Below are 27,656 nucleotides of genomic sequence, written 5' to 3' on the forward strand. Positions count from 1 at the left end.
TCGTAGTTCTCGAGAAAACAACAGCGCTAGTATCGTAGTTCTCGAGAAAACAACAGCACTAGTATCGTAGTTCTCGAGAAAACAACAGCACTAGTATCGTAGTTCTCGAGAAAACAACAGCGCTAGTATTGTAGTTCTCGAGAAAACAACAGCATTAGTATTGTAGTTCTCGAGAAAACAACAGCACTAGTATTGTAGTTCTCCAGAAAACAACAGCACTAGTATTGTAGTTCTCGAGAAAACAACAGCACTAGTATTGTAGTTCTCGAGAAAACAACAAAATTCGTATTATAGTTCTCGAGAAAACAACAGCATTCGTATTGTAGTTCTCGAGAAAACAACAGCATTTGTATTGTAGTTCTCGAGAAAACAACAGCATTCGTATGGTAGTTCTCGAGAAAGAAATCGCTAAACTTAACGGAAATCGTTCATTAAATCAAGACTATGTCTTGACATCGGTTGGTTCTATTGCGAATATGATAGTGAATCTAGCTATGTGTATGATCGTTCCATGCTGTGTATTCGTGAGATGGTATTGTACAGGATCCTTGCCTTAATTTGTTTTCATGTTTTCACTTCCTCTTGACTCTGCTGCTTTACCCATTTGCTCATTTGATTCTATCATAACTCTATTCCACATGTCATTACTTAAGATGTCATCTGTCTAATTTGCTACATTGTTTTCATCTAGCTTCAATGAATCCTCTTTTTTTTCTACAGAAGAATGTTTATTGAAACCGCCAGCTTGAACTCTGTACAAGACTGACTTTGTCTTGCTTTATGATATGAAGTTTGAAAGCCCACGACGAAATACTTAGAGTTCAGGCCCCACTTGTATAAAATATCTCAACTTGAGATTTCCTCAAGTCGAGATTTTCCTCAGCTAATATCTCCTATAAAATATCTGGTATGAAAATTCCTCAAGGAATTTCAGGACATCCTAGCCGATGACTTCCTCCTGTTCCTTGAGAAAATTTTATACAAGCCGTTTTGGAGGAGATATCAGCAGAGGAAAATCTCGACTTGAGGAAATATCAAGTTGAAATGTTTTATACAAGTGGGGCCTTGTCTCTGAACCTTATATTAGAAGGATGTTAATGGCCAATGCACAACAGACTATATGTTAGGTGGTAATGTTTAATGCACTACCAAATTAAGTTATCAATCTTTTGACAGTTTACCAACTGAACGTAATGACCTGTTATTGGCTTTATCATGGTTTGTTTGAGTAATTGTAAAGATCGCAGAGGATTTTGTGAAACATTTTCTCCTGGTTGGTATATGTATTTATATAGAGAAAGTGTCTCAAAATACAATCTGAGTGTGGTGAGAGTTAAGGAAGACAAAACTGGCGAGACAAAATGCAGCCTTTATATTCAGACTATCGAAACATCAACATCTCCAATCTTTGTTAATCTGATGTTAACGTTATATTTAACTTTGCCAGATGACTTACGCCAAAACGATTGCTCCGCGCTTAAATATAGTTCCAAATTTTAATAGATATATGTAACAGCAGTTTTATGAATTTTCGTAAAAAAGTTTGTTCTTTACAAAATACCGAAGTGTTTATCTAAATATTTATCAATATTTAATCAATATTTTAGCGTAATACTTAAGAATTTCATTCTATATGATAAACAACAGTTTGTTCTATATGATAAACACCTACATGACAGACCTTGTCTTATCATAAACATACATGATCAGACCTATGTTAATCAATATTTTAGCGTAATATATAGAATTACATGAATATATGTCTATATGATAAACACCTACAGGACAGACCTTGTCTATATCATAAACACCTATATTACAGACCTTGTCTATATGATAAACACCTACATGACAGACCTTGTCTATATGATAAACACCTACAGGACAGACCTTGTCTATATCATAAACACCTACATGTCAGACCTTGTCTATATCATAAACACCAACATGACAGACGTTATCTATATGATAAACACCTACATGACAGACCTTGTCTATATCATAAACACCTACATGACTGACCTTGTCTATATGATCTCTATATCATAAAAACCAACATGACATACCTTGTCTATATGATAAACACCTACAGGACAGACCTTGTCTATATTATAAACACCTACATGACGTTGTCTATGTGATAAACACCTACATGTCAGACCTTGTCTATATGATAAACACCTAAATAACCTTGTCTATATCATAAACACCTATATTACAGACCTTGTCTATATCATAAACACCTACATGACTGACCTTGTCTATGTGATAAACACCTACATGACAGACGTTGTCAATATGATAAACACCTACAGGACAGACCTTGTCTATATCATAAACACCTACATGTCAGACCTTGTCTATATCATAAACACCAACATGACTGACCTTGTCTATATCATAAACACCTACATGACTGGTCTATATCATAAACACCAACATGACATACCTTGTCTATATGATAAACACCTACATGACCTTGTCTTCATCATAAACACCAACATGACAGACCTTGTCTATATGATAAACACCTTGTCTATATGTCTATTTGATAAACACCTACATGACAGACCTTGTCTATATCATAAACACCTACATGACTGACCTTGTCTATATGATAAACACCTACATGACCTTGTCTATATGATAAACACCTACATGACCTTGTCTATATCATAAACACCTACATGACAGACCTTGTCTATATGATAAACACCTACATGACTGACCTTGTCTATATCATAAACACCTACATGACAGACCTTGTCTATATGATAAACACCTACATGACCTTGTCTATACATACCTTGTCTATATCATAAACACCTACATGACAGACCTTGTCTATATGATGAACACCTACATGACCTTGTCTATATGATAAACACCTACATGACCTTGTCTATATGATAAACACCTACAGGACAGAGGTTGTCTATATCATAAACACCTACATGACCTTGTCTATATGATAAACACCTACATGTCAGACCTTGTCTATATGATAAACACCTAAATAACCTTGTCTATATCATAAACACCTACACCTTGTCTATATCATAAACACCTACATGACAGACCTTGTCTATATCATAAACACCTACATGACCTTGTCTATATAAACATACAACACCTATATGATAAACACCTACATGACCTTGTCTATATCATAAACACCTACATGACAGACCTTGTCTATATGATAAACACCTACATGACCTTGTCTACATCATAAACACCAACATGACAGACCTTGTCTATATGATAAACACCTACATGACCTTGTCTATATGATAAACACCTACATGACCTTGTCTATATCATAAACACCTACATGTCAGACCTTGTCTATATGATAAACACCTACATGACTGACCTTGTCTATATCATATATACCTTGTCTATATGATAAACACCTACATGACCTTGTCTATATGATAAACACCTACATGACAGACCTTGTCTATATCATAAACACCTACATGACAGACCTTGTCTATATGATAAACACCTACATGACAGACCTTGTCTATATGATAAACACCTACATGACCTTGTCTATATGATAAACACCTACATGACCTTGTCTATATCATAAACACCAACATGACAGACCTTGTCTATATGATAAACACCTACATGACCTTGTCTATATGATAAACACCTACATGACCTTGTCTATATCATAAACACCTACATGACTGATCTTGTCTATATCATAAACACCTACATGACTGATCTTGTCTATATCATAAACACCTACATGACTGATCTTGTCTATATCATAAACACCTACATGACAGACCTTGTCTATATGATAAACACCTACATGACAGACCTTGTCCATATCATAAACACCTACATGACAGACGTTGTCTATATGATAAACACCTACATGACAGACCTTGTCTATATCATAAACACCTACATGACAGACCTTGTCTATATGATAAACACCTACATGACTGACCTAGACTATATGATAAACACCTACATGTCAGACCTTGTCTATATGATAAACACCTACATGACCTTGTCTATATGATAAACACCTACATGACGTTGTCGATATGATAAACACCTACATGACCTTGTCTATATGATAAACACCTACATGACAGACGTTGTCTATATGATAAACACCTACATGTCAGACCTTGTCTATATGATAAACACCTACATGACTGGTCTATATCATAAACACCAACATGACTGGTCTACATCATCAACACCTACATGACAGACCTTGTCTATATGATAAACACCTACATGACTGACCTTGTCTATATCATAAACACCTACATGACTGACCTTGTCTATATGATAAACACCTACATGACTGGTCTATATGATAAACACCAACATGACTGGTCTACATCATAAACACCTACATGTCAGACCTTGTCTATATGATAAACACCTACATGACTGACCTTGTCTATATGATAAACACCTACATGACTGACCTTGTCTATATGATAAACACCTACATGACCTTGTCTATATGATAAACACCTACATGACAGACCTTGTCTATATCATAAACACCTACATGACAGACCTTGTCTATATGATAAACACCTACATGACAGACCTTGTCTATATCATAAACACCTACATGACAGACCTTGTCTATATGATAAACACCTACATGACAGACCTTGTCTATATCATAAACACCTACATGACAGACCTTGTCTATATCATAAACACCTACATGACAGACCTTGTCTATATCATAAACACCTACATGACAGACCTTGTCTATATGATAAACACCTACATGACATACCTTGTCTATATGATAAACACCTACATGACGTTGTCTATGTGATAAACACCTACATGTCAGACCTTGTCTATATCATAAACACCTACATTACAGACGTTGTCTATATCATAAACACCTACATGACAGACCTTGTCTATATCATAAACACCTACATGACAGACCTTGTCTATATCATAAACACCTACATAACATACCTTGTCGATATGATAAACACCTACATGACTGACCTTGTCTATATGATAAACACCTACATGACCTTGTCTATATGATAAACACCTACATGACTGACCTTGTCTATATGATAAACACCTACATGACAGACCTTGTCTATATGATAAACACCTACATGACAGACCTTGTCTACATCATAAACAGCTACAGGACAGACCTTCTCTATATCATAAACACCTACATTACAGACGTTGTCTATATCATAAACACCTACATGACAGACCTTGTCTATATGATGAACACCTACAGACCTTGTCTATATGATAAACACCTACATGACTGGTCTATATCATAAACACCTATATGACTGGTCTACATCATAAACACCAACATGACTGACCTTGTCTATATCATAAACACCTACATGACAGACCTTGTCTATATGATAAACACCTACATGACTGACCTTGTCTATATGATAAACACCTACATGACTGACCTTGTCTATATCATAAACACCTACATTACAGACCTTGTCTATATCATAAACACCTACATGACAGACGTTGTCTATATCATAAACACCTACATTACAGACGTTGTCTATATGATAAACACCTACATGACAGACCTTGTCTATATGATAAACACCTACATGACAGACCTTGTCTATATCATAAACACCTACATGACAGACCTTGTCTATATCATAAACACCTACATGACAGACCTTGTCTATATGATAAACACCTACATGACAGACCTTGTCTATATCATAAACACCTACATGACAGACCTTGTCTATATCATAAACACCTACATGACAGACCTTGTCTATATGATAAACACCTACATGACCTTGTCTATATCATAAACACCTACATGACATACCTTGTCTATATCATAAACACCTACATGACAGACCTTGTCTATATGATAAACACCTACGGGACAGACCTTGTCTATATCATAAACACCTACATGACAGACCATGTCTATATCAAACACCTACATGACAGACCTTGTCTATATGATAAACACCTACATGACGTTGTCTATATGATAAACACCTACATGTCAGACCTTGTCTATATGATAAACACCTACATGACTGACCTTGTCTATATGATAAACACCTACATGACAGACTTTGTCTATATGATAAACACCTACATGACAGACTTTGTCTATTTGATAAACACCTACATGACAGACCTTGTCTATATCATAAACACCTACATTACAGACGTTGTCTATATGATAAACACCTACATGACAGACGTTGTCTATATGATAAACACCTACATGACAGACCTTGTCAATATGATAAACACCTACATGACTGACCTTGTTTTGATAAACACCTTCATGACAGACCTTGTCTATATCATAAACACCTACATGAATGACCTTGTTTATATGATAAACACCTACATGACTGACCTTGTCTATATGATAAACACCTACATGACCTTGTCTATATGATAAACACCTACATGTCTGGTCTACATCATAAACACATGACAGACCTTGTCTATATGATAAACACCTACATGAGAGACCTTGTCTATATCATAAACACCTACATGACAGACCTTGTCTATATGATAAACACCTACATGACAGACCTTGTCTATATCATAAACACCTACATGACAGACCTTGTCTATATCATAAACACCTACATGACTGACCTTGTCTATATGATAAACACCTACATGACAGACCTTGTCTATATGATAAACACCTACATGACAGACCTTGTCTATATCATAAACACCTACATGACAGACCTTGTCTATATTATAAACACCTACATGACCTTGTCTATATCATAAACACCTACATGACTGACCTTTTCTACATCATAAACACCTACATGACTGACCTTGTCTATGTCATAAACACCTACATTACATACCTTGTCTATATCATACCTTGTCTATATGATAAACACCTACATGACTGACCTTGTCTATATGATAAACACCTACATGATGACCTTGTCTATATGATAAACACCTACATGACAGACCTTGTCTATATGATAAACACCTACATGACAGACCTTGTCTATATGTCTATATGATAAACACCTACATGACAGACCTTGTCTATATCATAAACACCTACATGACTGACCTTGTCTATATGATCAACACCTACATGACCTTGTCTATATGATAAACACCTACATGACCTTGTCTATATCATAAACACCTACGTGACAGACCTTGTCGATATGATAAACACCTACATGACAGACCTTGTCCATATCATAAACACCTACATGACAGACGTTGTCTATATGATAAACACCTACATGACAGACCTTGTCTATATCATAAACACCTACATGACTGACCTTGTCTATATGATAAACACCTACATGACAGACCTTGTCTATATCATAAACACCTACATGACAGACCTTGTCTATATGATAAACACCTACATGACAGACGTTGTCTATATGATAAACACCTACATGACAGACCTTGTCTATATCATAAACACCTACATGACAGACCTTGTCTATATCATAAACACCTACATGACAGACCTTGTCTACATCATAAACACCTACATGACAGACGTTGTCTATATGATAAACACCTACATGACAGACGTTGTCTATATGATAAACACCTACATGACAGACGTTGTCTATATGATAAACACCTACATGACAGACCTTGTCTATATCATAAACACCTACATAACATACCTTGTCGATATGATAAACACCTACATGACTGACCTTGTTTTGATAAACACCTTCATGACAGACCTTGTCTATATGATAAACACCTACATGAGAGACCTTGTCTATATCATAAACACCTACATGACAGAACTTGTCTATATGATAAACACCTACATGACAGACCTTGTCTATATGATAAACACCTACATGACAGACCTTGTCTATATCATAAAAACCTACATGACAGACCTTGTCTATATCATAAACACCTACATGACAGACCTTGTCTATATCATAAACACCTACCTACATGACCTTGTCTATATGATAAACACCTACATGACAGACTTGTCTATATCATAAACACCTTGTCTATATGATAAACACCTACATGACAGACCTTGTCCATATCATAAACACCTACATGACAGACGTTGTCTATTTGATAAACACTACATGACAGACCTTGACTGACCTTGTCTATATCATAAACACCTTCATGACTGGTCTATATGATAAACACCTACATGACTGGTCTATATCATAAACACCAACATGACATACCTTGTCTATATCATAAACACCTACATGACAGACCATGTCTATATCAAACACCTACATGACAGACCTTGTCTATATGATAAACACCTACATGATAAACACCTACATGACGTTGTCTATATCATAAACACCTACATGACAGACCTTGTCTATATGATAAACACCTACAGGACAGACCTTCTCTATATCATAAACACCTACATTACAGACGTTGTCTATATCATAAAAACCAACATGACATACCTTGTCTATATGATAAACACCTACAGGACAGACCTTGTCTATATTATAAACACCTACATGACAGACCTTGTCTATATCATAAACACCTACATGACTGACCTTGTCTATATCATAAACACCTACATGACTGACCTTGTCTATATGATAAACACCTACATGACTGACCTTGTTTTGATAAACACCTTCATGACAGACCTTGTCTATATGATAAACACCTACATGAGAGACCTTGTCTATATCATAAACACCTACATGACAGACCTTGTCTATATGATAAACACCTACAGGACAGACCTTGTCTATATCATAAACACCTACATTACAGACGTTGTCTATATCATAAAAACCTACATGACATACCTTGTCTATATGATAAACACCTACATGACAGACCTTGTCTACATCATAAACACCTACATGACAGACTTTGTCTATATCATAAACACCTACATGACAGACCTTGTCTATATCATAAACACCTACAGGACAGACCTTGTCTATATTATAAACACCTACATGACGTTGTCTATGTGATAAACACCTACATGACAGAACTTGTCTATATGATAAACACCTACATGATAGACCATGTCTGTATCATAAACACCAACATGAAAGATGTTGTCTATATAATAAACACCTACATGACCTTGTCTATATCATAAACACCTACATGACATACCTTGTCTATATCATAAACACCTACATGACATACCTTGTCTATATCATAAACACCTACAGGACAGACCTTGTCTATATCATAAACACCTACATGACAGACCTTGTCTATATCATAAACACCTACATGTCATTGTCTATATGATAAACACCTACATGTCAGACCTTGTCTATATGATAAACACCTACATGACTGGTCTATATGATAAACACCAACATGACTGGTCTACATCATAAACACCTACATGACATACCTTGTCTATATGATAAACACCTACATGATGCTATATCATAAACACCTACATGACCTTGTCTATATGATAAACACCTACATGTCAGACCTTGTCTATATGATAAACACCTAAATAACCTTGTCTATATCATAAACACCTATATTACAGACCTTGTCTATATGATCAACACCTACATGACCTTGTCTATATGATAAACACCTACATGACCTTGTCTATATCATAAACACCTACATGACAGACCTTGTCTATATGATAAACACCTACATGATAGACCATGTCTGTATCATAAACACCAACATGAAAGATGTTGTCTATATGATAAACACCTAAATAACCTTGTCTATATCATAAACACCTATATTACAGACCTTGTCTATATCATAAACACCTACTACACCTTGTCTATATCATAAACACCTACATGACAGACCTTGTCTATATGATAAACACCTACATGACTGACCTTGTCTATATCATAAACACCTACATTACAGACGTTGTCTATATGATAAACACCTACATGACAGACGTTGTCTATATGATAAACACCTACATGACAGACCTTGTCTATATCATAAACATATATGTAATGTTTATTCTATTGTTTAATATAATAACCATAACGGAAATGCCACACGTTAATGTAGGTCAGGTTTCCGTGTCATTCAGTGTTTAAATGCCCATGGAAACAGCGAACGCGTTGTTGAAGTAAGAATTTTACTTACATAAGAAAGAAATTTTGGGTAAAATTGATGAAATGTAAAATGAAATTGCATTTTTGTTAAAAATGTTTTACAAACTTAACATTGAAAAGTGTTTTGTGTGTATTTTTTTGTTGACTGAAGTCTCATGTATAAGAAGAATCACGTTAAGAAACAAAATGACAAAACTGATAAAAGAGTTCACGATCACGTAATATTTATATCTAAAAAGACCGAAAAAAATCAATGACTTGTTTTTAAATGCATTGACAATGATTACCGTGATGAGATCATCATAACTTATACTTGGTATATTGCACACCCTACAAAGCTTTAGAGGTCCTGTTCACGGCACCACAAATAGAACTAGAGCATTTTCATTTTCCGTCAGCTTTCCTTGTGAGACTAGTTGTCTGTTGGCGATCAGATTTATCACAGGCAATAGGACATCATAATAAATTAAAGTATAATAACTATGCGAGTTTTAAAAGTATTTATTTTCAAAACGAAACAATATTTGATGAGATGCTTCAGAAATCTTGTATCACCTTTCTGTTCCACTTTGTTGGGACTCTTTACTCTTTTTTCGTAACCCAGGCGATGTTTCCCTCTCCATTGTCTGTTTACAACAATACACAACTGACGAGAACAGTTTTCTACATTGCGACCGGAAGTTTGTATTAAGGAAGCTATATACAAAAGGATTGGCCGAGTTAGAAATAAGATAAGTCCGAGTTAGAAACTTCATCATGACCTCCTCCCCTGGAGTCATGGACGAATGGTAGTCTGGCTTCACTGCTCGGAATATGTTGATCACAATTCCAGGAAGATAACTCACAATAAAAACAATGCTAACAGAAAAAAATATCAGAGTAGTACGGCTCAGTTTGATCTGTGGAGATGTCTCTGCGATGCTTGCCAACCTCTTGGACTTTTTGGACATTTCTGCCGTTACCTGACTGTTAGACGCTGACTCGTCATCACTGGTGCTGTTTCTACTGACCTTGAACTTCCTGACCACTGCCGGTGATTTTGGAGATGTCACGTGATCAGATATAACTGTGTCACGTCGATGTTTGATTTCTATCCAAAGTCTGATATAGAACCCGATCATGCATGAAAATGCTGCTATGAACATTATGATGAGAGTGGTAAAGTAGACCTGCTGAAAAGGGCCTCCCTTATAGTCTTCACTAATGGAACAGTCGTAACCGCGAAGACCGATCACGGAAGTGTCCGAGCAGGTGATTCCAAACAGGATAAAAGCCGGAACAGAAAATAGGATTGCTAGAAATCCCGCCAAACCACACATCAGTTTGATTCTAGATAAAGGTAGAATTCTCAAAGGTTTGCATATCTTGAAATATCTATCAAACGCTATAAGGACTAGGATCATAGCTGATCCATAAACTGTGATTGACTCCGCGAACCTGAACAGTTTACAAATGGCGCCACTGTAGAACATGTAGGGATTACTGAGATCAAGTATCTCCACTGGCATGGCGATCACACAACTCAGAAGATCAAAGATTGCCATGGTGCCGATAAACAAATTGGCCGACCGACGTTTAAGACGCCAATTGTAAATGTAAATGACAAGAATGTTGCCGATAGTACCAATCACCATCAACACAGCCACCGAAATGATGACAGGCATATACAGCGTTGCTTTGTCCTCGTTGAGTTTGCTGAGCAATGACCAGTCGTAGGACGCGTTTGTAATGAGTGTATGGTTGGTTGGTCCACACCACAGGTGATCAGAGCTGAAAGAATAATGATTAATCACAACAGTTAATGCATTACCAAAATGTCGTGGAAAGTGACGATTAAGTTAGCAGGTTAGTTCCATTATACAGCACTTTTAGTCCTGCGTTGATATAACAATCGTATTTAACACAGTTATAGACGTTTAATATTTTTGGCTGTTCTACATAGCCTATTTGAACTGATATATGTGACTTTAGACCAATGTTACCTCTTGTTTGGGTGTAGTCTTGAACATCTTAAACTGATGGTATGACTTGTTTGTATAGGACAAGATTTTCGACAGGTGGTATGGTTTGTTTTTTCTGTAATTAAGCCATTAACTGATGGTGCTTATTTATGGGCAAATTGATGGTTTGTTTGTTTACCGAGTTTATTGCCTAATGGGCAGTTGGTGGCTAACCTACTGAATTACATACGGAAGGCTCGTTACATGTCTTTCAAGATCAACTAAAATGTTTAACGTTTTACTAGATATGTTTGTTAGCTGTGATTTCAATTGGCAATATCTAAAGCAGATTCGTCTGTAGTAAGAGTTTCTCTGATTTATGGACATTTTGACAGCAATATCAAAAGCAGATTCAACTGTAGTAAGAGTTGCTCTGATTTGTGGACATTTTGACAGCAATATCTAAAGCAGATTCAACTGTAGTAAGAGTTTCTCTGATTTGTGGGATTTTGACAGCAATGTCAAAAGCAGATTCGTCTGTAGTAAGAGTTTCTCTGACTGGTGGACAGTTGTGAAAAAAATATTCATCAATCCATGTACCCACGACTAACGCCTTTAAGATGGTAGTAGTGAATTTTGAAAATGTTTTTTTATCGCGTAATAAAGTTGCGACAAAGATAATAATTTTATATTTTAATCTTACATTCCATTTACGCTACTCTAACAATGTTAACAAAATAGAAAACCAGGATTTTTGTTTCTGTGAGTTTGTTTGTTTGTTAATCGTAGACGATAAGCATTGTTAAACAAAGTAGCCACCTACCTGAACATATTGACGTACTGACTGAAGCCGTGTCCTAACCCTGTAGAATCATCTCCTTTAATGTCAACTTATCTGAAGATTTCCCGATTTAAACAGCAGCTTACAAAAAGGTCCTAATATATCCGGTGACAGGAGTCTGTTTGCATACGTTCAATGTCCCCTTTATAACACAGTTCTTAGTGGCAAGTGGGACGCCATGACCACACTGCAGGTCGATGTCGATATCATCAGCCTTGCTGACCGCAGGTACTGCCTAACACTTCCGGCGCAGTGCTCCAAAAACACAAACAATATTGTAACCTTAATACACTGTCACTCTATCACAAAAATGGTGCCTAGACTAAGCATATCATTCCCACGAACGAAAGCCGTGATACTGTTACAGCAACCGTAGATAGTGATGAATTGATCAGCTGCTTTAGACGTAATGGACAGATGTGAACATGTAATGGATACCATATTAGCGAGTTACGGCAATTGATTGGTGGAGCGCGTGTGGGTTAAAGCTGTTATTGCATAGATTGTAGGCGCAGGACAACCTGTTAACTGTAAAGACACACTTTGTTTTAAATGTCGAATTATTCTTTTTTTTTCTTCCTGAAATGAAATCGATGTACAAATTAGAAATAAGTCGTCACTATCTTTTATCATATTTTATTCATACAAATGTACATCACCCATTTTCCCTAAATGCATATCACCAGAATGTTGACTCTTTCGTACAAATTGAAATAAGATATTTGAAATAATTTTTCACTAATATCATTGAAAATATCTACTCATTTTAATCATTTAGCTATCCTTTACAATATGTAAATGGCCAGGTCATCAATAAAGATCAAGACGTTTTGATTGAAAGTCAACCGATACCCAGCCTGGGTATATCTCTAATGCCAATAATGTTAAAGTCATTTGAAGCATTAAAAGAGGTTAAGCGAGACAGAATGACGATATATTTGTGATCTAAGTGGCAATTTGGGCACATTAAAATTGAAAATGGTTTATCTGTGAGATTGGTGGTTTGGGAGTGGCTGTGGTCTCTGTTTATGCTAAATGATTTTGTGCATAAAAAGTTGTTTATCTGTGTAAAGTGATAGTATTGTTTGTCTGTGTATAAGTATAGATGAATGTTGGTTGTCTGTATGAGGTGATAATATTGTTTTGTCTGGGTATAAGTATAGATGAATGTTGGTTGTCTGTATAAGGTGATAATATTGTTTTGTCTGGGTATAAGTATAGATGAATGTTGGTTGTCTGTATAAGGTGATAATATTGTTTTGTTTGGGTATAAGTATAGATGAATGTTGGTTGTCTGTATGAGGTGATAATATTGTTTTGTCTGGGTATAAGTATAGATGAATGTTGGTTGTCTGTATGAGGTGATAATATTGTTTTGTCTGGGTATAAGTATAGATGAATGTTGGTTGTCTGTATAAGGTGATAATATTGTTTTGTCTGGGTATAAGTATAGATGAATGTTGGTTGTCTGTATAAGGTGATAATATTGTTTTGTTTGGGTATAAGTATAGATGAATGTTGGTTGTCTGTATTAGGTGATAATATTGTTTTGTCTGGGTATAAGTATAGATGAATGTTGGTTGTCTGTATAAGGTGATAATATTGTTTTGTCTGGGTATAAGTATAGATGAATGTTGGTTGTCTGTATAAGGTGATAATATTGTTTTGTCTGGGTATAAGTATAGATGAATGTTGGTTGTCTGTATAAGGTGATAATATTGTTTTGTCTGGGTATAAGTATAGATGAATGTTGGTTGTCTGTATGAGGTGATAATATTGTTTTGTTTGGGTATAAGTATAGATGAATGTTGGTTGTCTGTATGAGGTGATAATATTGTTTTGTCTGGGTATAAGTATAGATGAATGTTGGTTGTCTGTATGAGGTGATAATATTGTTTTGTTTGGGTATAAGTATAGATGAATGTTGGTTGTCTGTATGAGGTGATAATATTGTTTTGTCTGGGTATAAGTATAGATGAATGGTGGTTGTCTGTATTAGGTGATAATATTGTTTTGTCTGGGTATAAGTATAGATGAATGTTGGTTGTCTGTATAAGGTGATAATATTGTTTTGTCTGGGTATAAGTATAGATGAATGTTGGTTGTCTGTATAAGGTGATAATATTGTTTTGTCTGGGTATAAGTATAGATGAATGTTGGTTGTCTGTATAAGGTGATAATATTGTTTTGTCTGGGTATAAGTATAGATGAATGTTGGTTGTCTGTATGAGGTGATAATATTGTTTTGTCTGGGTATAAGTATAGATGAATGTTGGTTGTCTGTATGAGGTGATAATATTGTTTTGTTTGGGTATAAGTATAGATGAATGTTGGTTGTCTGTATGAGGTGATAATATTGTTTTGTCTGGGTATAAGTATAGATGAATTGGTTGTCTGTATGAGGTGATAATATTGTTTTGTTTGGGTATAAGTATAGATGAATGTTGGTTGTCTGTATGAGGTGATAATATTGTTTTGTCTGGGTATAAGTATAGATGAATGGTGGTTGTCTGTATAAGGTGATAATATTGTTTTGTCTGGGTATAAGTATAGATGAATGTTGGTTGTCTGTATAAGGTGATAATATTTTATATAATGATTAAGTTTTATGTTGTTTCATGAATCTGATGTAGCAGGAAGAGATTTGGGGAATGCCACCTGATGAACAATAGTTTGGAAAAAATTACGGTTTGCCAATATGTTCTCTTTGAGAAATATTCAATTTTCTGTGTTAATTCTCTTTGTACATGAATCCCCATGTACATCTTTCTTTTGCTCATATTTTGCCCCAGTTTTACAGAATCTGATTATTGCTATGTTCACGTGTTGTTATTTTCTCATTGTCGTTTTCAGACGTTTATTTGTTGAAAAGATTAGTATTAACTCACTGAATTTTAATATGCCTTGTTTGTCTAACAAATTTCACGAGGTCTTTCCGACGGGACTTGAAGTGCTAAGTCATCGGATGTATATAACAACATCTATAATGCAGATATAAATGTGTAACACAGTTTTAAACACGACTGACGTAAATATTTTCTTATAAGGACGTGTAGCTTTGTTTTGTAGTGATTGTCCTCGCCTTTGTTAAAAAATGAATATAGCAGTTGTTACCACGGTAGGGCTGGGTCAGAACAGACTTACGTGTAATACATATATGTTACAGAACAAACCTTGTTACCACGGTATGTCTGGGTCAGAACAGACTTACGTGTAATACATATATATGTTACAGAACAAACCTTGTTACTACAGTATGTCTGGGTCAGAACAGACTTACGTGTAATACATATATGTTACAGAACAAACCTTGTTACTACAGTATGTCTGGGTCAGAACAGACTTACGTGTAATACATATATGTTACAGAACAAACCTTGTTACTACAGTATGTCTGGGTCAGAACAGACTTACGTGTAATACATATATGTTACAGAACAAACCTAGTTACCACGGTATGTCTGGGTCAGAACAGAGTTACGTGTAATACATATGTTACTACAGTATGTCTGGGTCAGAACAGACTTACGTGTAATACATATATGTTACAGAACAAACCTAGTTACCACGGTATGTCTGGGTCAGAACAGAGTTACGTGTAGTACATATATGTTACAGAACAAACCTTGTTACTACAGTATGTCTGGGTCAGAACAGAGTTACGTGTAATACATATGTTACCACAGTATGTCTGGGACAGAACAGACTTACGTGTAATACATATATGTTACAGAACAAACCTAGTTACCACGGTATGTCTGGGTCAGAACAGACTTACGTGTAATACATATATGTTACAGAACAAACCTTGTTACCACGGTATGTCTGGGTCAGAACAGACTTACGTGTAATACATATATGTTACAGAACAAACCTTGTTACCACGGTATGTGTGGGTCAGAACAAAGTTATAGGTAATGAATATATGTTACAGAACAAACCTTGTTACCACGGTATGTGTGGGTCAGAACAGACTTACGTGTAATACATATATGTTACAGAACAAACCTAGTTACCACGGTATGTGTGGGTCAGAACAAAGTTATAGGTAATGAATATATGTTACAGAACAAACCTTGTTACTACAGTATGTCTGGGTCAGAACAGACTTACGTGTAATACATATATATGTTACAGAACAAACCTTGTTACTGTATGTGTGGGTCAGAACAGACTTACGTGTAATACATATATGTTACAGAACAAACCTAGTTACCACGGTATGTCTGGGTCAGAACAGACTTACGTGTAATACATATATGTTACAGAACAAACCTTGTTACTACAGTATGTCTGGGTCAGAACAGACTTACGTGTAATACATATATGTTACAGAACAAACCTTGTTACTACAGTATGTCTGGGTCAGAACAGACTTACGTGTAATACATATATGTTACAGAACAAACCTAGTTACCACGGTATGTCTGGGTCAGAACAGAGTTACGTGTAGTACATATATGTTACAGAACAAACCTTGTTACTACAGTATGTCTGGGTCAGAACAGAGTTACGTGTAATACATATGTTACCACAGTATGTCTGGGACAGAACAGACTTACGTGTAATACATATATGTTACAGAACAAACCTAGTTACCACGGTATGTCTGGGTCAGAACAGACTTACGTGTAATACATATATGTTACAAAACAAACCTTGTTACAACGGTATGTCTGGGTCAGAACAGAGTTACATCGCCATTATTCCTCCACACACAATATATTTTCTGACAATTGTTAACCTATCTAAGATATTTCGGTGCCGATGGTGCTTTGTTAAAACGTCCTAAACAATATTATAACTAATAGAGTGTGAGAATGGCACTTTTGTATTGTTGTAATACGCCAATACACCATTTCTGATTTATTTGTTATCGAATTGCTCTATATTTGAGATACACTCAACACAACACATTTCAAAATCTTTGAATTTGGACTAGAAAAAACGTGGCAACAGTAACAGGATAGATGACGTATGTTAGTAGTATGTGATGATGACCGGCGTCAGCACTGTTGCTATGGCAAAATGTTTGATTGAGAGATTATAAAAGTACATTTGATACTTGAAATTATTAATCTTCCATCACCTGGATACGACATTGTATCATATTCAAACGGCAAAGCCATAACATCAAACATAGATATATTGCATTGTCCAGTCATGATCACGTGACAGATAATTAACCTATCACAGAACATTTTTGCGTTCATTATCATGAAGAAGAGTTGTGTTCCAATTGTTAAACATTTTATTGAGGAAGTGGAAGTGCTTTAAATCATTTGAAGCATGACACAGTCAACAATACACCCATATACCTGAGATTCTAACAAAACTATCAGATATATGAATTTAAATCTAATGAACAGGCTAATGTATCTCCACATCTAGATTTTGACATTACCGGTCTCTTTTTTTTATTCTCTGTCGTCTCGTAGACTGTCGACTATTAGAAGGAGATAACAGCCGTGTGATGCATTCACAACTCTATTGTATCTAATTCTAATTTTCTATGAAAGTTAACATCATCATGAACACGCAAAATTGATTGACAGTATTTGGTGATGAAAATATTGATAAAATGAACCATAATGGATATTTCCTCGAGAACATAAATCCAATTTCGTTCTTTTTATCTAATGATAGTAAAAACAGCATACGAATAATGATGAATGATGAAGAAGTTGCTTAAATTCAAGATATACAGTCGAACCTCGTTATTTCAAACTAGTATAACTCGAAGACTCCGTTTTATTCGAAGTATTTCGTCTGTTCCGACAAACTGTTCACAAAATATTCGATTTCGCTTAATCGAATACTCGTGTTCCAACTGTGTTCGAGTGTAAATATAAAAAATTGCATGATGAAGCTGCATAAAAATACTCTTAGATATATACATTAAATGTAGGTATAATACATCACATGTGGTAGATCACACAGCGTGAGAAATCTGGGTGTATGTTCACAACATGTACGTTATAATACGTACACAACACACATTGTTTGTGGTTTATTGTAGACGTGACAACTTAATTAAACCTGTCATTGTTATGGTTATACGGTTAGGTTACGGGGTTAGTACGTGTGTGGTTGTATAAGGTTATTTATGTATATCATGTGTGGTTTGTTATTTAAGTGTGTATTTTTATGGTCATTCGTGTATTTCAGTTGTGGCGAGGCTAACTATTGTAAAACGTCACACTGTGTAGTATATTGTGTTATATTGTATAACTCAGTATATTGCACGTGTGTGTTTTACGTGCTGAAGCCTTATAGCTGATACTGTATATGTGAATCTAAGAGAGATTTATTGATGACAATCAGTACTGATAATAATAAAAATGATAATAACAACATTGATAATAATAACAATATTATTATTATTATTATTATTATCATATACACATCTTTTCATCACAAAGGTTTTCCCAAATTGTAGAAATATTTCATTCTTACACCAACTCAAAATATTAACATTCCAATCATGGTCAAGGTCAATAATAAGATAAACAAAATGAGGTCGATAGAGAAGACAACAAATCTTGTGCGTTATTTATAGGAACAATAACAATGGTCCAATTAACTCAGTCACTATTTACATTTCAACATTTCTTAAACCCAGTAATAGTTTCTGAATTTCTCCTTTGATTCATCACTACTGAGAACTGGAAGAAGGAAATAAAGCAGGTGATATCATTTTATTTATTATCTAGTACTTACTGTGTCTCTTTCTAAATATAATTCATGATAAGTTGGCATTTAAATCACAGTATGAATGCTAGGGTAAACTAAACCTGCGAATCGGTCCCTTTTTAAGTAAGAGCCGATTACTCCTGTTTAAACTTAAAGAAAATACATTATGTTATAGGAAACACGCATGCTGCTATCATAGATCGTGACAATTTTTTGTTTATCTAACGGTCAAACGCGTCCCCTCGCCAATCCTACATTTTATAAAGTGGTTTTCAATGTAACTGGAGAAACGAGTTCTGAGAAAAACCATTGTTGGTTCAAGGTCAGGGTCTAGGTTTACGGTTAATACAAGCGAATCGTCCCGCTTATCACCTCAATGTTTCAGATAGTGTTCGGTGATAGGAAACGTGCCGTGGTTGTCATTGATATTGTCATGTGTTTAAAGATCATAATCAGAATACAGAAGTCAATTTTCAAAATTTATTATTTCTTCCAAAATTCATTTTGAAAATGCGCTCATTAAACACATCATTGTTTATAAGCACACCTGAAAAAAACATGAAGATCTGGAAATTAAATTGGAAGTATACAACATATCATAGTTTGAATGTTTGAAATATAGTAACATGTAATGAATACTTAATGTTATTTAAAGTTATATTGATTTGCAGTAATAACACACGCGATTATTGATCCGCACGGTCAACTACTTAATAAAAATTATCGCTTGTAACCCGACGAGTAAACAACCAGCGACTTTACAACCCAATGTCTCACTGTTCATTCTCTTTAGCTGGAATTCATTTCCCGATTAAGGACACATTATATGTTTAATACATGTATGATACAAGCCTGTAATCCAATCGCAACACACTGTACATTTAACAGATTGAATATCAACTATCTTTACGTGTCCCTTATTTCCGGTCACTCCTGGTCAACAACTAGACTCCACTTGACCGACATGTCTTTATAAACAAGGTGGTAAGACCGTGGCCTCTTTCGTCCAATAACTCGTCACGGTCGACTAAGAATGGACATCATTACATATGTAGCTGTGTGTTAATTTACATATCTTCGATATGTTTTTCATAGTCATGATTAAGATGCTCTACCATTAATTTGAGATCATACGTTTAATTCTTCGTTTTCGATATATTTCTATGAGACACGGAGAAAAGGTTATTGAGTTACATGAGACACCAGAGCTCCATATGTTAGGTAAACAACGCGACCAGGGTTCAACCACTGCACAGCTGTTAAGTAATTTGATGTTGTATTTTCCGTATCAATAAATATACATAGCTTTCATTTAAGTATAGATACTGTAAACGCCCAAATCTTTGTGGTAATATTATTTTCGGTATAAAAGTATTGCACTTAAAATATGAATATGCGAATTTCATTTTCTGTATGTGGATTTTACAGCAATTATTGAGGATGCGTCGAATTAAATTCATCATTTCCAAATTTTGTTTTGATACGGTAAAATAATGTTGCGCCAAATTCAGAATGTTTACAGTAATGATAAATTTTCTATTGAGTCCCTTTTTCCTTAAAATCTGCTTTGTACCCGCACTTCATCAAGATATATCTGTTACAATGTAAAGCTTCAGCATTATAAAAACACAGTGCCCGTTTTGTCAATATTTGACGTTATAAAAGTATATAAAAGGATCTTTTTGGTCACGTCACCATGAATCATTCCAAATAATGACGTTTATATCTCGATTGTATGTTATTCTGACTGAAGCTTTACACAGAGTCGAACTTCGTTATTTCGAGGTCACCGGGACCGCTGGAAAACTGCGCGTTATTCGAGTATTCGATATAAGTGAGATCGAATGTTTGGTGAAAAAAATGCTGGGACAGTCGAAATACCTCGAATTAAACTGAATTTTGAGCATTCGAGTTCGAGATAACGAGGTTCGACTGTAGTTTTTTAGATTCTTGAATAAAAAATATAAAAATGTAATTATCAGATATATGAAACTTATGAAAGGTATTGAATTAGGGGGTTTGTACACTTTAGAATTGGACATTTTTTCTGATTTAACAACCAACATATTTTTGTCACTGTATAACAAACCGTAATAAGAATTGATGTAATTCAATGTGCCGTATGTGTATAATGATACAAGAGGCCCATAGGGTATGTATTGCTCACTTTGATTTTAAAGTCAAGATATGGTATGCATGATTATAAGTTGGGTATTTCAAATATTTCCAAATTGCGGTTCACTATCTTAACCTTTTTGGTAGGACTAGACCAATGGATAATTTTCATATCATGACTGTCTTTTTCTTTTGACGCCTAGTAAGAGTTTATATGGCTATCGGGCTGGGATCTCAACTGTTTCAAAATATGACCCAGAAATTAAGTCCAACAGGTGAGCTTAAAAATGACAGATAAAAAATGTGGTTATACTGTGTGATATTTATGATAAATATTATCAAAATTATTATCAAAATACGATTCTATGTATGACAATTAATTCAGTGTTCTATACCATAGAAATTTTTATATACAACCAGTAGAAGATTTAAGCGTGACGTTTCAATGAGTACATCACCACCATCATTATATAAAAACAACAACATGTTATTATTGTTACGTCGCTGACTTTCTTCGAGCATTTTGTCATTCCGGAATACTCTGATTGTTGAATCGTAAGTTATTAAGTTGATAGAATGAGCACAGGTTAACCATTCAGTATATTGTCTCGTATCGTTACTACTAGACAATCAGAATTTCTCATCTTGTTTCCCCCTCTTCACTCGCCTTAAGTCATTCTCTATGGTAATTAGAATATAAATAATCAATATTGAGTCCTAGTTTATATCTAGAATTGTGTCACCACGTGTTAACTGTAGTTAGTGCATTGTGATGTTGGGAGAGGGCCTGGAAAGTTGTAAGAACACACAACCCTCTTCAATGAATTGTCAATAACATTAGTTTGAATCAATTTATCCTTAAACAAACAACTTACAAATTCATTTTTTTATTTTAAGTATATCTTTATTTGTATCAATTATATGTTTAAATCTATATTTTATAAACAATTTCAAAATATGTCCCTTCTTGATCAATGAGTATGTGGTTCAATATAATGGTCGATCTCCGCGTACAATCGGTAACTTGTATCGAATGCCTTTTTTCACTTATTTGAGCTATAATAAGCTGGCATGCTGATGTCCGGCACGAAAGACACCATAGTATCAAATGCATTCACCACTTTGGTTTTTAACAGATGAATTGTTCGCTACACTTCAATTTCTAAGTGTTTCATGTTTCCAAAATAATATATATATATCATTGTTGCCATTTCGCATCATTTCAGTTGTTCCATTTCTAAATCATGGGTCGGATTGGATTTATTGGAATCCGACCTTGTCCCATTCACCTTACGGAAAGATCCTCTGAACGAACTAGTGCGACGACGGAAAGATCCCTTACAACTACCGATAGCAGCTGTAAACAGCTTGGAGCAATGCGTGCGGAAATTTACGTTCAGAAAACTATATATAACAGGATTTATAACATTGTTGATGTAGTAAGAACGGGCAAACAGTTTCAGAATAAGCTGTTTCTCCTCAGAGAGTTTTACTGCCGAACCTTTTTGTCGAGATACAAATACCTGAACCACAATGGTGGGCAGATAACTCAGCACGAACGCCACGGTGACAGCAATAAATATCTTTGTTGTTCTAGAGACTTTGATTTGCGTTAGAGCTTCCGTAATGCTACCTAACCTTGATTTTCGAGATGAATTAGACAGAGACCGTTTGAATGACCGTTTGTTATTAGTAAATACGCTTGATTCGTCGTCACTGGTACTTGAGATAAAGCGGGTCCTTTTTACAATGTAACGTCCACCCCCCATTTGATCGTCGCCTGGTCGGTTAGTCGGTTTATCGCCTATTACTATATCTTTCCTGCGTCTGATTTCATACCAAATGCGGATATACAGACCGGCTAACAGTAGGAACGACACGCCAAACGTTAGAGGTATGAAGTATTTGTAGAAGATGTCACGAAAAAGACTTTCCTTGTAGTCTTCTGATACTGAACAATCGTGTCCGAACAGTCCAGTCACGTGCGTTGGAGCCCTTGTGATGCCGAACAAGATAAGTGCCGGAACAGACAAAATTATAGCCAAGATTCCTGCAACTGCGCACATGATCTTGATCTTCAACGCCGTTACAATCCTTAGGGGTCTACAGATTTTGACGTAGCGATCAAACGCAATTTCGATCAAGATGATGACCGATCCGAACGTTGTTACGTTCTGTGAGTAGCGGAAGAGCTTACAAGCCCAAACGCTGTAGAATGTGTAGTGAAATCTGACGTCATAGATGTCAATGGGCATGCAGATCAGACTGGACAAAAGGTCAAACGCTGCCATGGAAACGATGAAATGGTTAGATGATCGACTTTGGTATTTGCAGCAGTAAACATAAATAACAAGAATATTTCCAATCACACCTGTCACCATTAAAAACGCAACGAAGATTATAACGGGAAGGTACAATAGAGCTTTTTCGTCGTTCAGTGTATCCAGAAGTCCGGGTAGGAATGTTGTAGTAGTGGACATGTTTCCGATCGGATCCCGACTTCCTGGTCCAGATATCCACACACTGTTTTCTGTAAATGAATACTCATTTGTTTTGGTATCTCCAACGTTCGTGTCCGATGTTGTCACCGAGTGCATATCTGTGAACAAAATAAGTATGAATTGTGATGTATAGTTTGTGACAATCAGTTTATATTATGAAAATGAGTGAAAATTGATAAATTGTATGTGTATTAACAATCAAACAATATCATTTTAGTGATCTTCATCATCAGGCAATAGTATCTTAAGGCATTTCATCTCTACTGAGAAAAGAGATTTTTACAGACAATTTAGGATCTGAAAGGGTTTTATGAAACAATTCTAGATTTTTTTTATTTTGGCGGCCTTTGGCAAGAAAAAAAACAATCCTCGAAACGATTTTTTTTTTTATAAATTCTCAAATGAAACATTTCTCAAACTGGAGATTCTTTTTTGAGATACTCAAAGAAGAAAAATACGGAGGAAGAAATAATAAAAATGAGTGAGATTCTGATTGTTAATATCTTTGTCGATTTTCCAACAGATTTTGACACACCTATGGAAAAAAGTGTCCTTCTATGGCAGGCATTTTGTTTTCATACCATGCTAACTTTACAGAAGAGTTTATCATAACATGTCACAAACATCTTGCAAATTCCTCAAATTTCTCTTAAGATATGTTGATGACGTCTTGTCTTTAAATAGCAAGAGATTTCTTCATTATGTCCATCGTATATACCTAACAGAAGTGAAAATCAAGGACAAGACAGACTCTTCTACACCAGCCGCTTACCTCGACCTTTTTCTATAACGAAAGCAACATGGACAGCTTTCCAATAAGCATGATTTCTATTTTCCTATTGTGAATTTCCGATTTCTTCAAAGCATAACCCTGCATCCCTAACCTAAGGGTCTGGTCGCACAAGATATCAATAATTGATAAATATAGACACAGGGTCTCGAAAAATGCAAGTGGATGAAAAGAATGGGGAAGGTGATCTCATTGAGAAATATGCTATTTCTTCGTGCGATATGAAGCTTGACTTGCAGATGTAAGTGGTTTTGCTTGTTGGTTCCGTTGTTCTATACCTTGTTCTCATTTGGGAACGTGACATTGTTGACTGATCAAGATGTACAAGGCGGGTGTCGCCGATGGAACAGAAGACTGAAGCCTTCTTCTCCTTTAACTTGTTTCTTTTTTATCACATAACCCAGCAAAGATACATTTTGACAAGTTTTAAAATAAAAATTTGGAGAACAAATTGAAACAGAGGCAGCCATTATGTTTCGTCTTCATCAATTCATGACGTTACGTTATTGTCCATTTTTGAACATCACGACTGATTTCTGAGTAGCGCACTCAATGAAAAACGTTCCAGTGTATATAACACTAGTGACCCACATGGGCAAATTCACTGGGAAACAAGCGGACTAAACACACATGGACAAATTCACTGGGAAACAAGCGGAAACAAGCGGACTAAACACACATGGACAAATTCACTGGGAAACAAGCGGACTAAACACACATGGACAAATTCACTGGGAAACAAGCGGACTACACACACATGGACAAATTCACTGAGAAACAAGCGGACTAAACACACATGGGCAAATTCACTGGGAAACAAGCGGACTAAACACACATGGACAAATTCACTGGGAAACAAGCGGACTAAACACACATGGACAAATTCACTGGGAAACAAGCGGACTAAACACACATGGGCAAATTTACTGGGAAACAAGCGGACTAAACACACATGGACAAATTCACTGGGAAACAAGCGGACTAAACACACATGGGCAAATTCACTGGGAAACAAGCGGACTACACATACATGGGCAAATTCACTGGGAAACAAGCGGACTAAACACACACATAGGCAAATTCACTGAGAGACAAGCGGACTACGTGATTAACAATTGCTTAAATACTTATACTTATTACTTACATTATTCAGTATATATACATACCCATCCAGGCTGAAGTAGTGTAGAAGGAAGTAGCTACGGAGGTTATGGCCATTCTGTTTTGACGATAACGTATTGCCTTTTTTATCACCGATCACTATAATAAAAAGTACGTGTATGTATGATAAGTATACAGCTGTACACAACACAACAATGTATTTGGTTAAACAATTAAAAAAAATAAGTTCACTGATTACACGGATTGTCATTTCCAGTTTTCCAGTTCATTAAACCCAACATAGATTACTCCCGTAAACAATTAGCCATTTCCATACATGTATACAGATAACATCTGTTGGCACATCGAATATTTCACTTAATCAATACAATAAATCAGTGAGCTTTATTAACCAATCTGTGTTTCCTGGTATCTATATATCGTTTCATATTGCAAGGTGATCATAAAAATAACGGCTGTTGCAGATGTACTGTAATTTAGTAACAGTTTTTCTAACATCAGAAATCAATTGCAAATTTCCGAAATTCTTTAAAACAAAAATGCCGGTTTTGTACTTTGTGAGATTATACCAGATAAACATTTTTCAGATTTGATATATATTTCAAATACTTTAACTATTAATTTAAAATTAATTAAGATTAAAAAATAGCAATTACTTTGTTTCCTCCCGGTACAAAAGAGATATTCAAATATATTATGTTTGTATTAAAACTTATACATGTAAGATTAAAATTGACATGATTGACAAAAAAAAATCTACATAGTGCACCGGATACTGTTCTCACATTCTAGTTCTTTATGATTGATACGAGATAATATATTATAGGGTGGTACATAAAGTTTGATGTAGGTTAGCAATGTCTTCGCTGAAGCTTTTCTTAAAATAAACAATAGATAGATAAAATATATGTCCCATAAATTAGAAATTGAACGCTGAACAATAGGATGATAAACAAAATATATTATTTAAAAACAATTTCAAGATACAATACAAAGACTAATGGTATGCAATAGGTATGAACGTACCTGTAGAACATTTCCAGTGGTGTAGAAAGACAGATGGAGCGTGTCTGTAATTCAGTGAGAGATGTCTGATACACTTCCTCGAATTAATAAACTTACGAATGTACCGTCTGTATGAGTACCTATGTTAGCGAGACTATTGGTGAGAAAGCACGAGTGACTTCCGCCATACAAAATTGTGTATATACTACATTATTGCAATTACTAACAATTCACAACAAATTTCTCAAAATTATACAGTAAGATTTATCTTTGTACTTGTACATGTTACCAGACCTCTTTATAAAATAACCCCATATTTGTAGTCCTGCATATGTCCTACCCTTAACCAACACAATAGAGGCTGAATAATGACCTTACATTCTCTCGATAAAAATGACTTTGTGTTATTTTAAAAACTATACAAGAAATTCAACAAAAGTGAATAGCACTTTTCAATTCAACTTCCAAATTAGATACTATAGAAACAGGTGATTAATGAAATAGCATCATACAGCCGTTTCGTTCTTCTATAGGGCTCGTCAGTGTTAT

General features: G+C 35.2%; 2 protein-coding genes across 2 annotated transcripts; both read right to left on the reverse strand.

Moving 5' to 3' along the window:
* Positions 1-10,651: 10,651 nt before the first annotated feature.
* Positions 10,652-12,976, reverse strand: LOC132558811 (prolactin-releasing peptide receptor-like). Its single transcript, XM_060223420.1, has 2 exons — positions 12,864-12,976; positions 10,652-11,870 (listed from the first exon to the last, which is right to left on the reverse strand). The coding sequence occupies exons 1-2, from the start codon at positions 12,869-12,871 to the stop codon at positions 10,652-10,654; spliced, it is 1,227 nt and encodes a 408-aa protein (XP_060079403.1). The 5' UTR covers positions 12,872-12,976.
* Positions 12,977-22,606: 9,630 nt separating this feature from the next.
* LOC132558805 (orexin receptor type 2-like) lies at positions 22,607-27,180 on the reverse strand. Its single transcript, XM_060223414.1, has 3 exons — positions 27,129-27,180; positions 26,147-26,240; positions 22,607-24,288 (listed from the first exon to the last, which is right to left on the reverse strand). The coding sequence occupies exons 2-3, from the start codon at positions 26,196-26,198 to the stop codon at positions 22,907-22,909; spliced, it is 1,434 nt and encodes a 477-aa protein (XP_060079397.1). The 5' UTR covers positions 26,199-26,240; positions 27,129-27,180; the 3' UTR covers positions 22,607-22,906.
* Positions 27,181-27,656: the final 476 nt, after the last annotated feature.

The sequence above is a fragment of the Ylistrum balloti genome, unplaced genomic scaffold (assembly GCF_031769215.1).
Source record: "Ylistrum balloti isolate Yb309-2 unplaced genomic scaffold, AGI_CSIRO_Ybal_v1 Utg370828, whole genome shotgun sequence".
NCBI lineage: Eukaryota > Metazoa > Mollusca > Bivalvia > Pectinida > Pectinidae > Ylistrum > Ylistrum balloti.

Coding starts and splice junctions, on each gene's coding strand:
- LOC132558805 (XM_060223414.1), bottom strand. CDS start 26,198: ATGGCCATAACCTCCGTAGCTACTTCCTTCTACACTACTTCAGCCTGG. Junction 24,289..26,146: donor CACTACTTCAGCCTGGATGG/GTATGTATATAT, acceptor TTTTGTTCACAG/ATATGCACTCGGTGACAACA.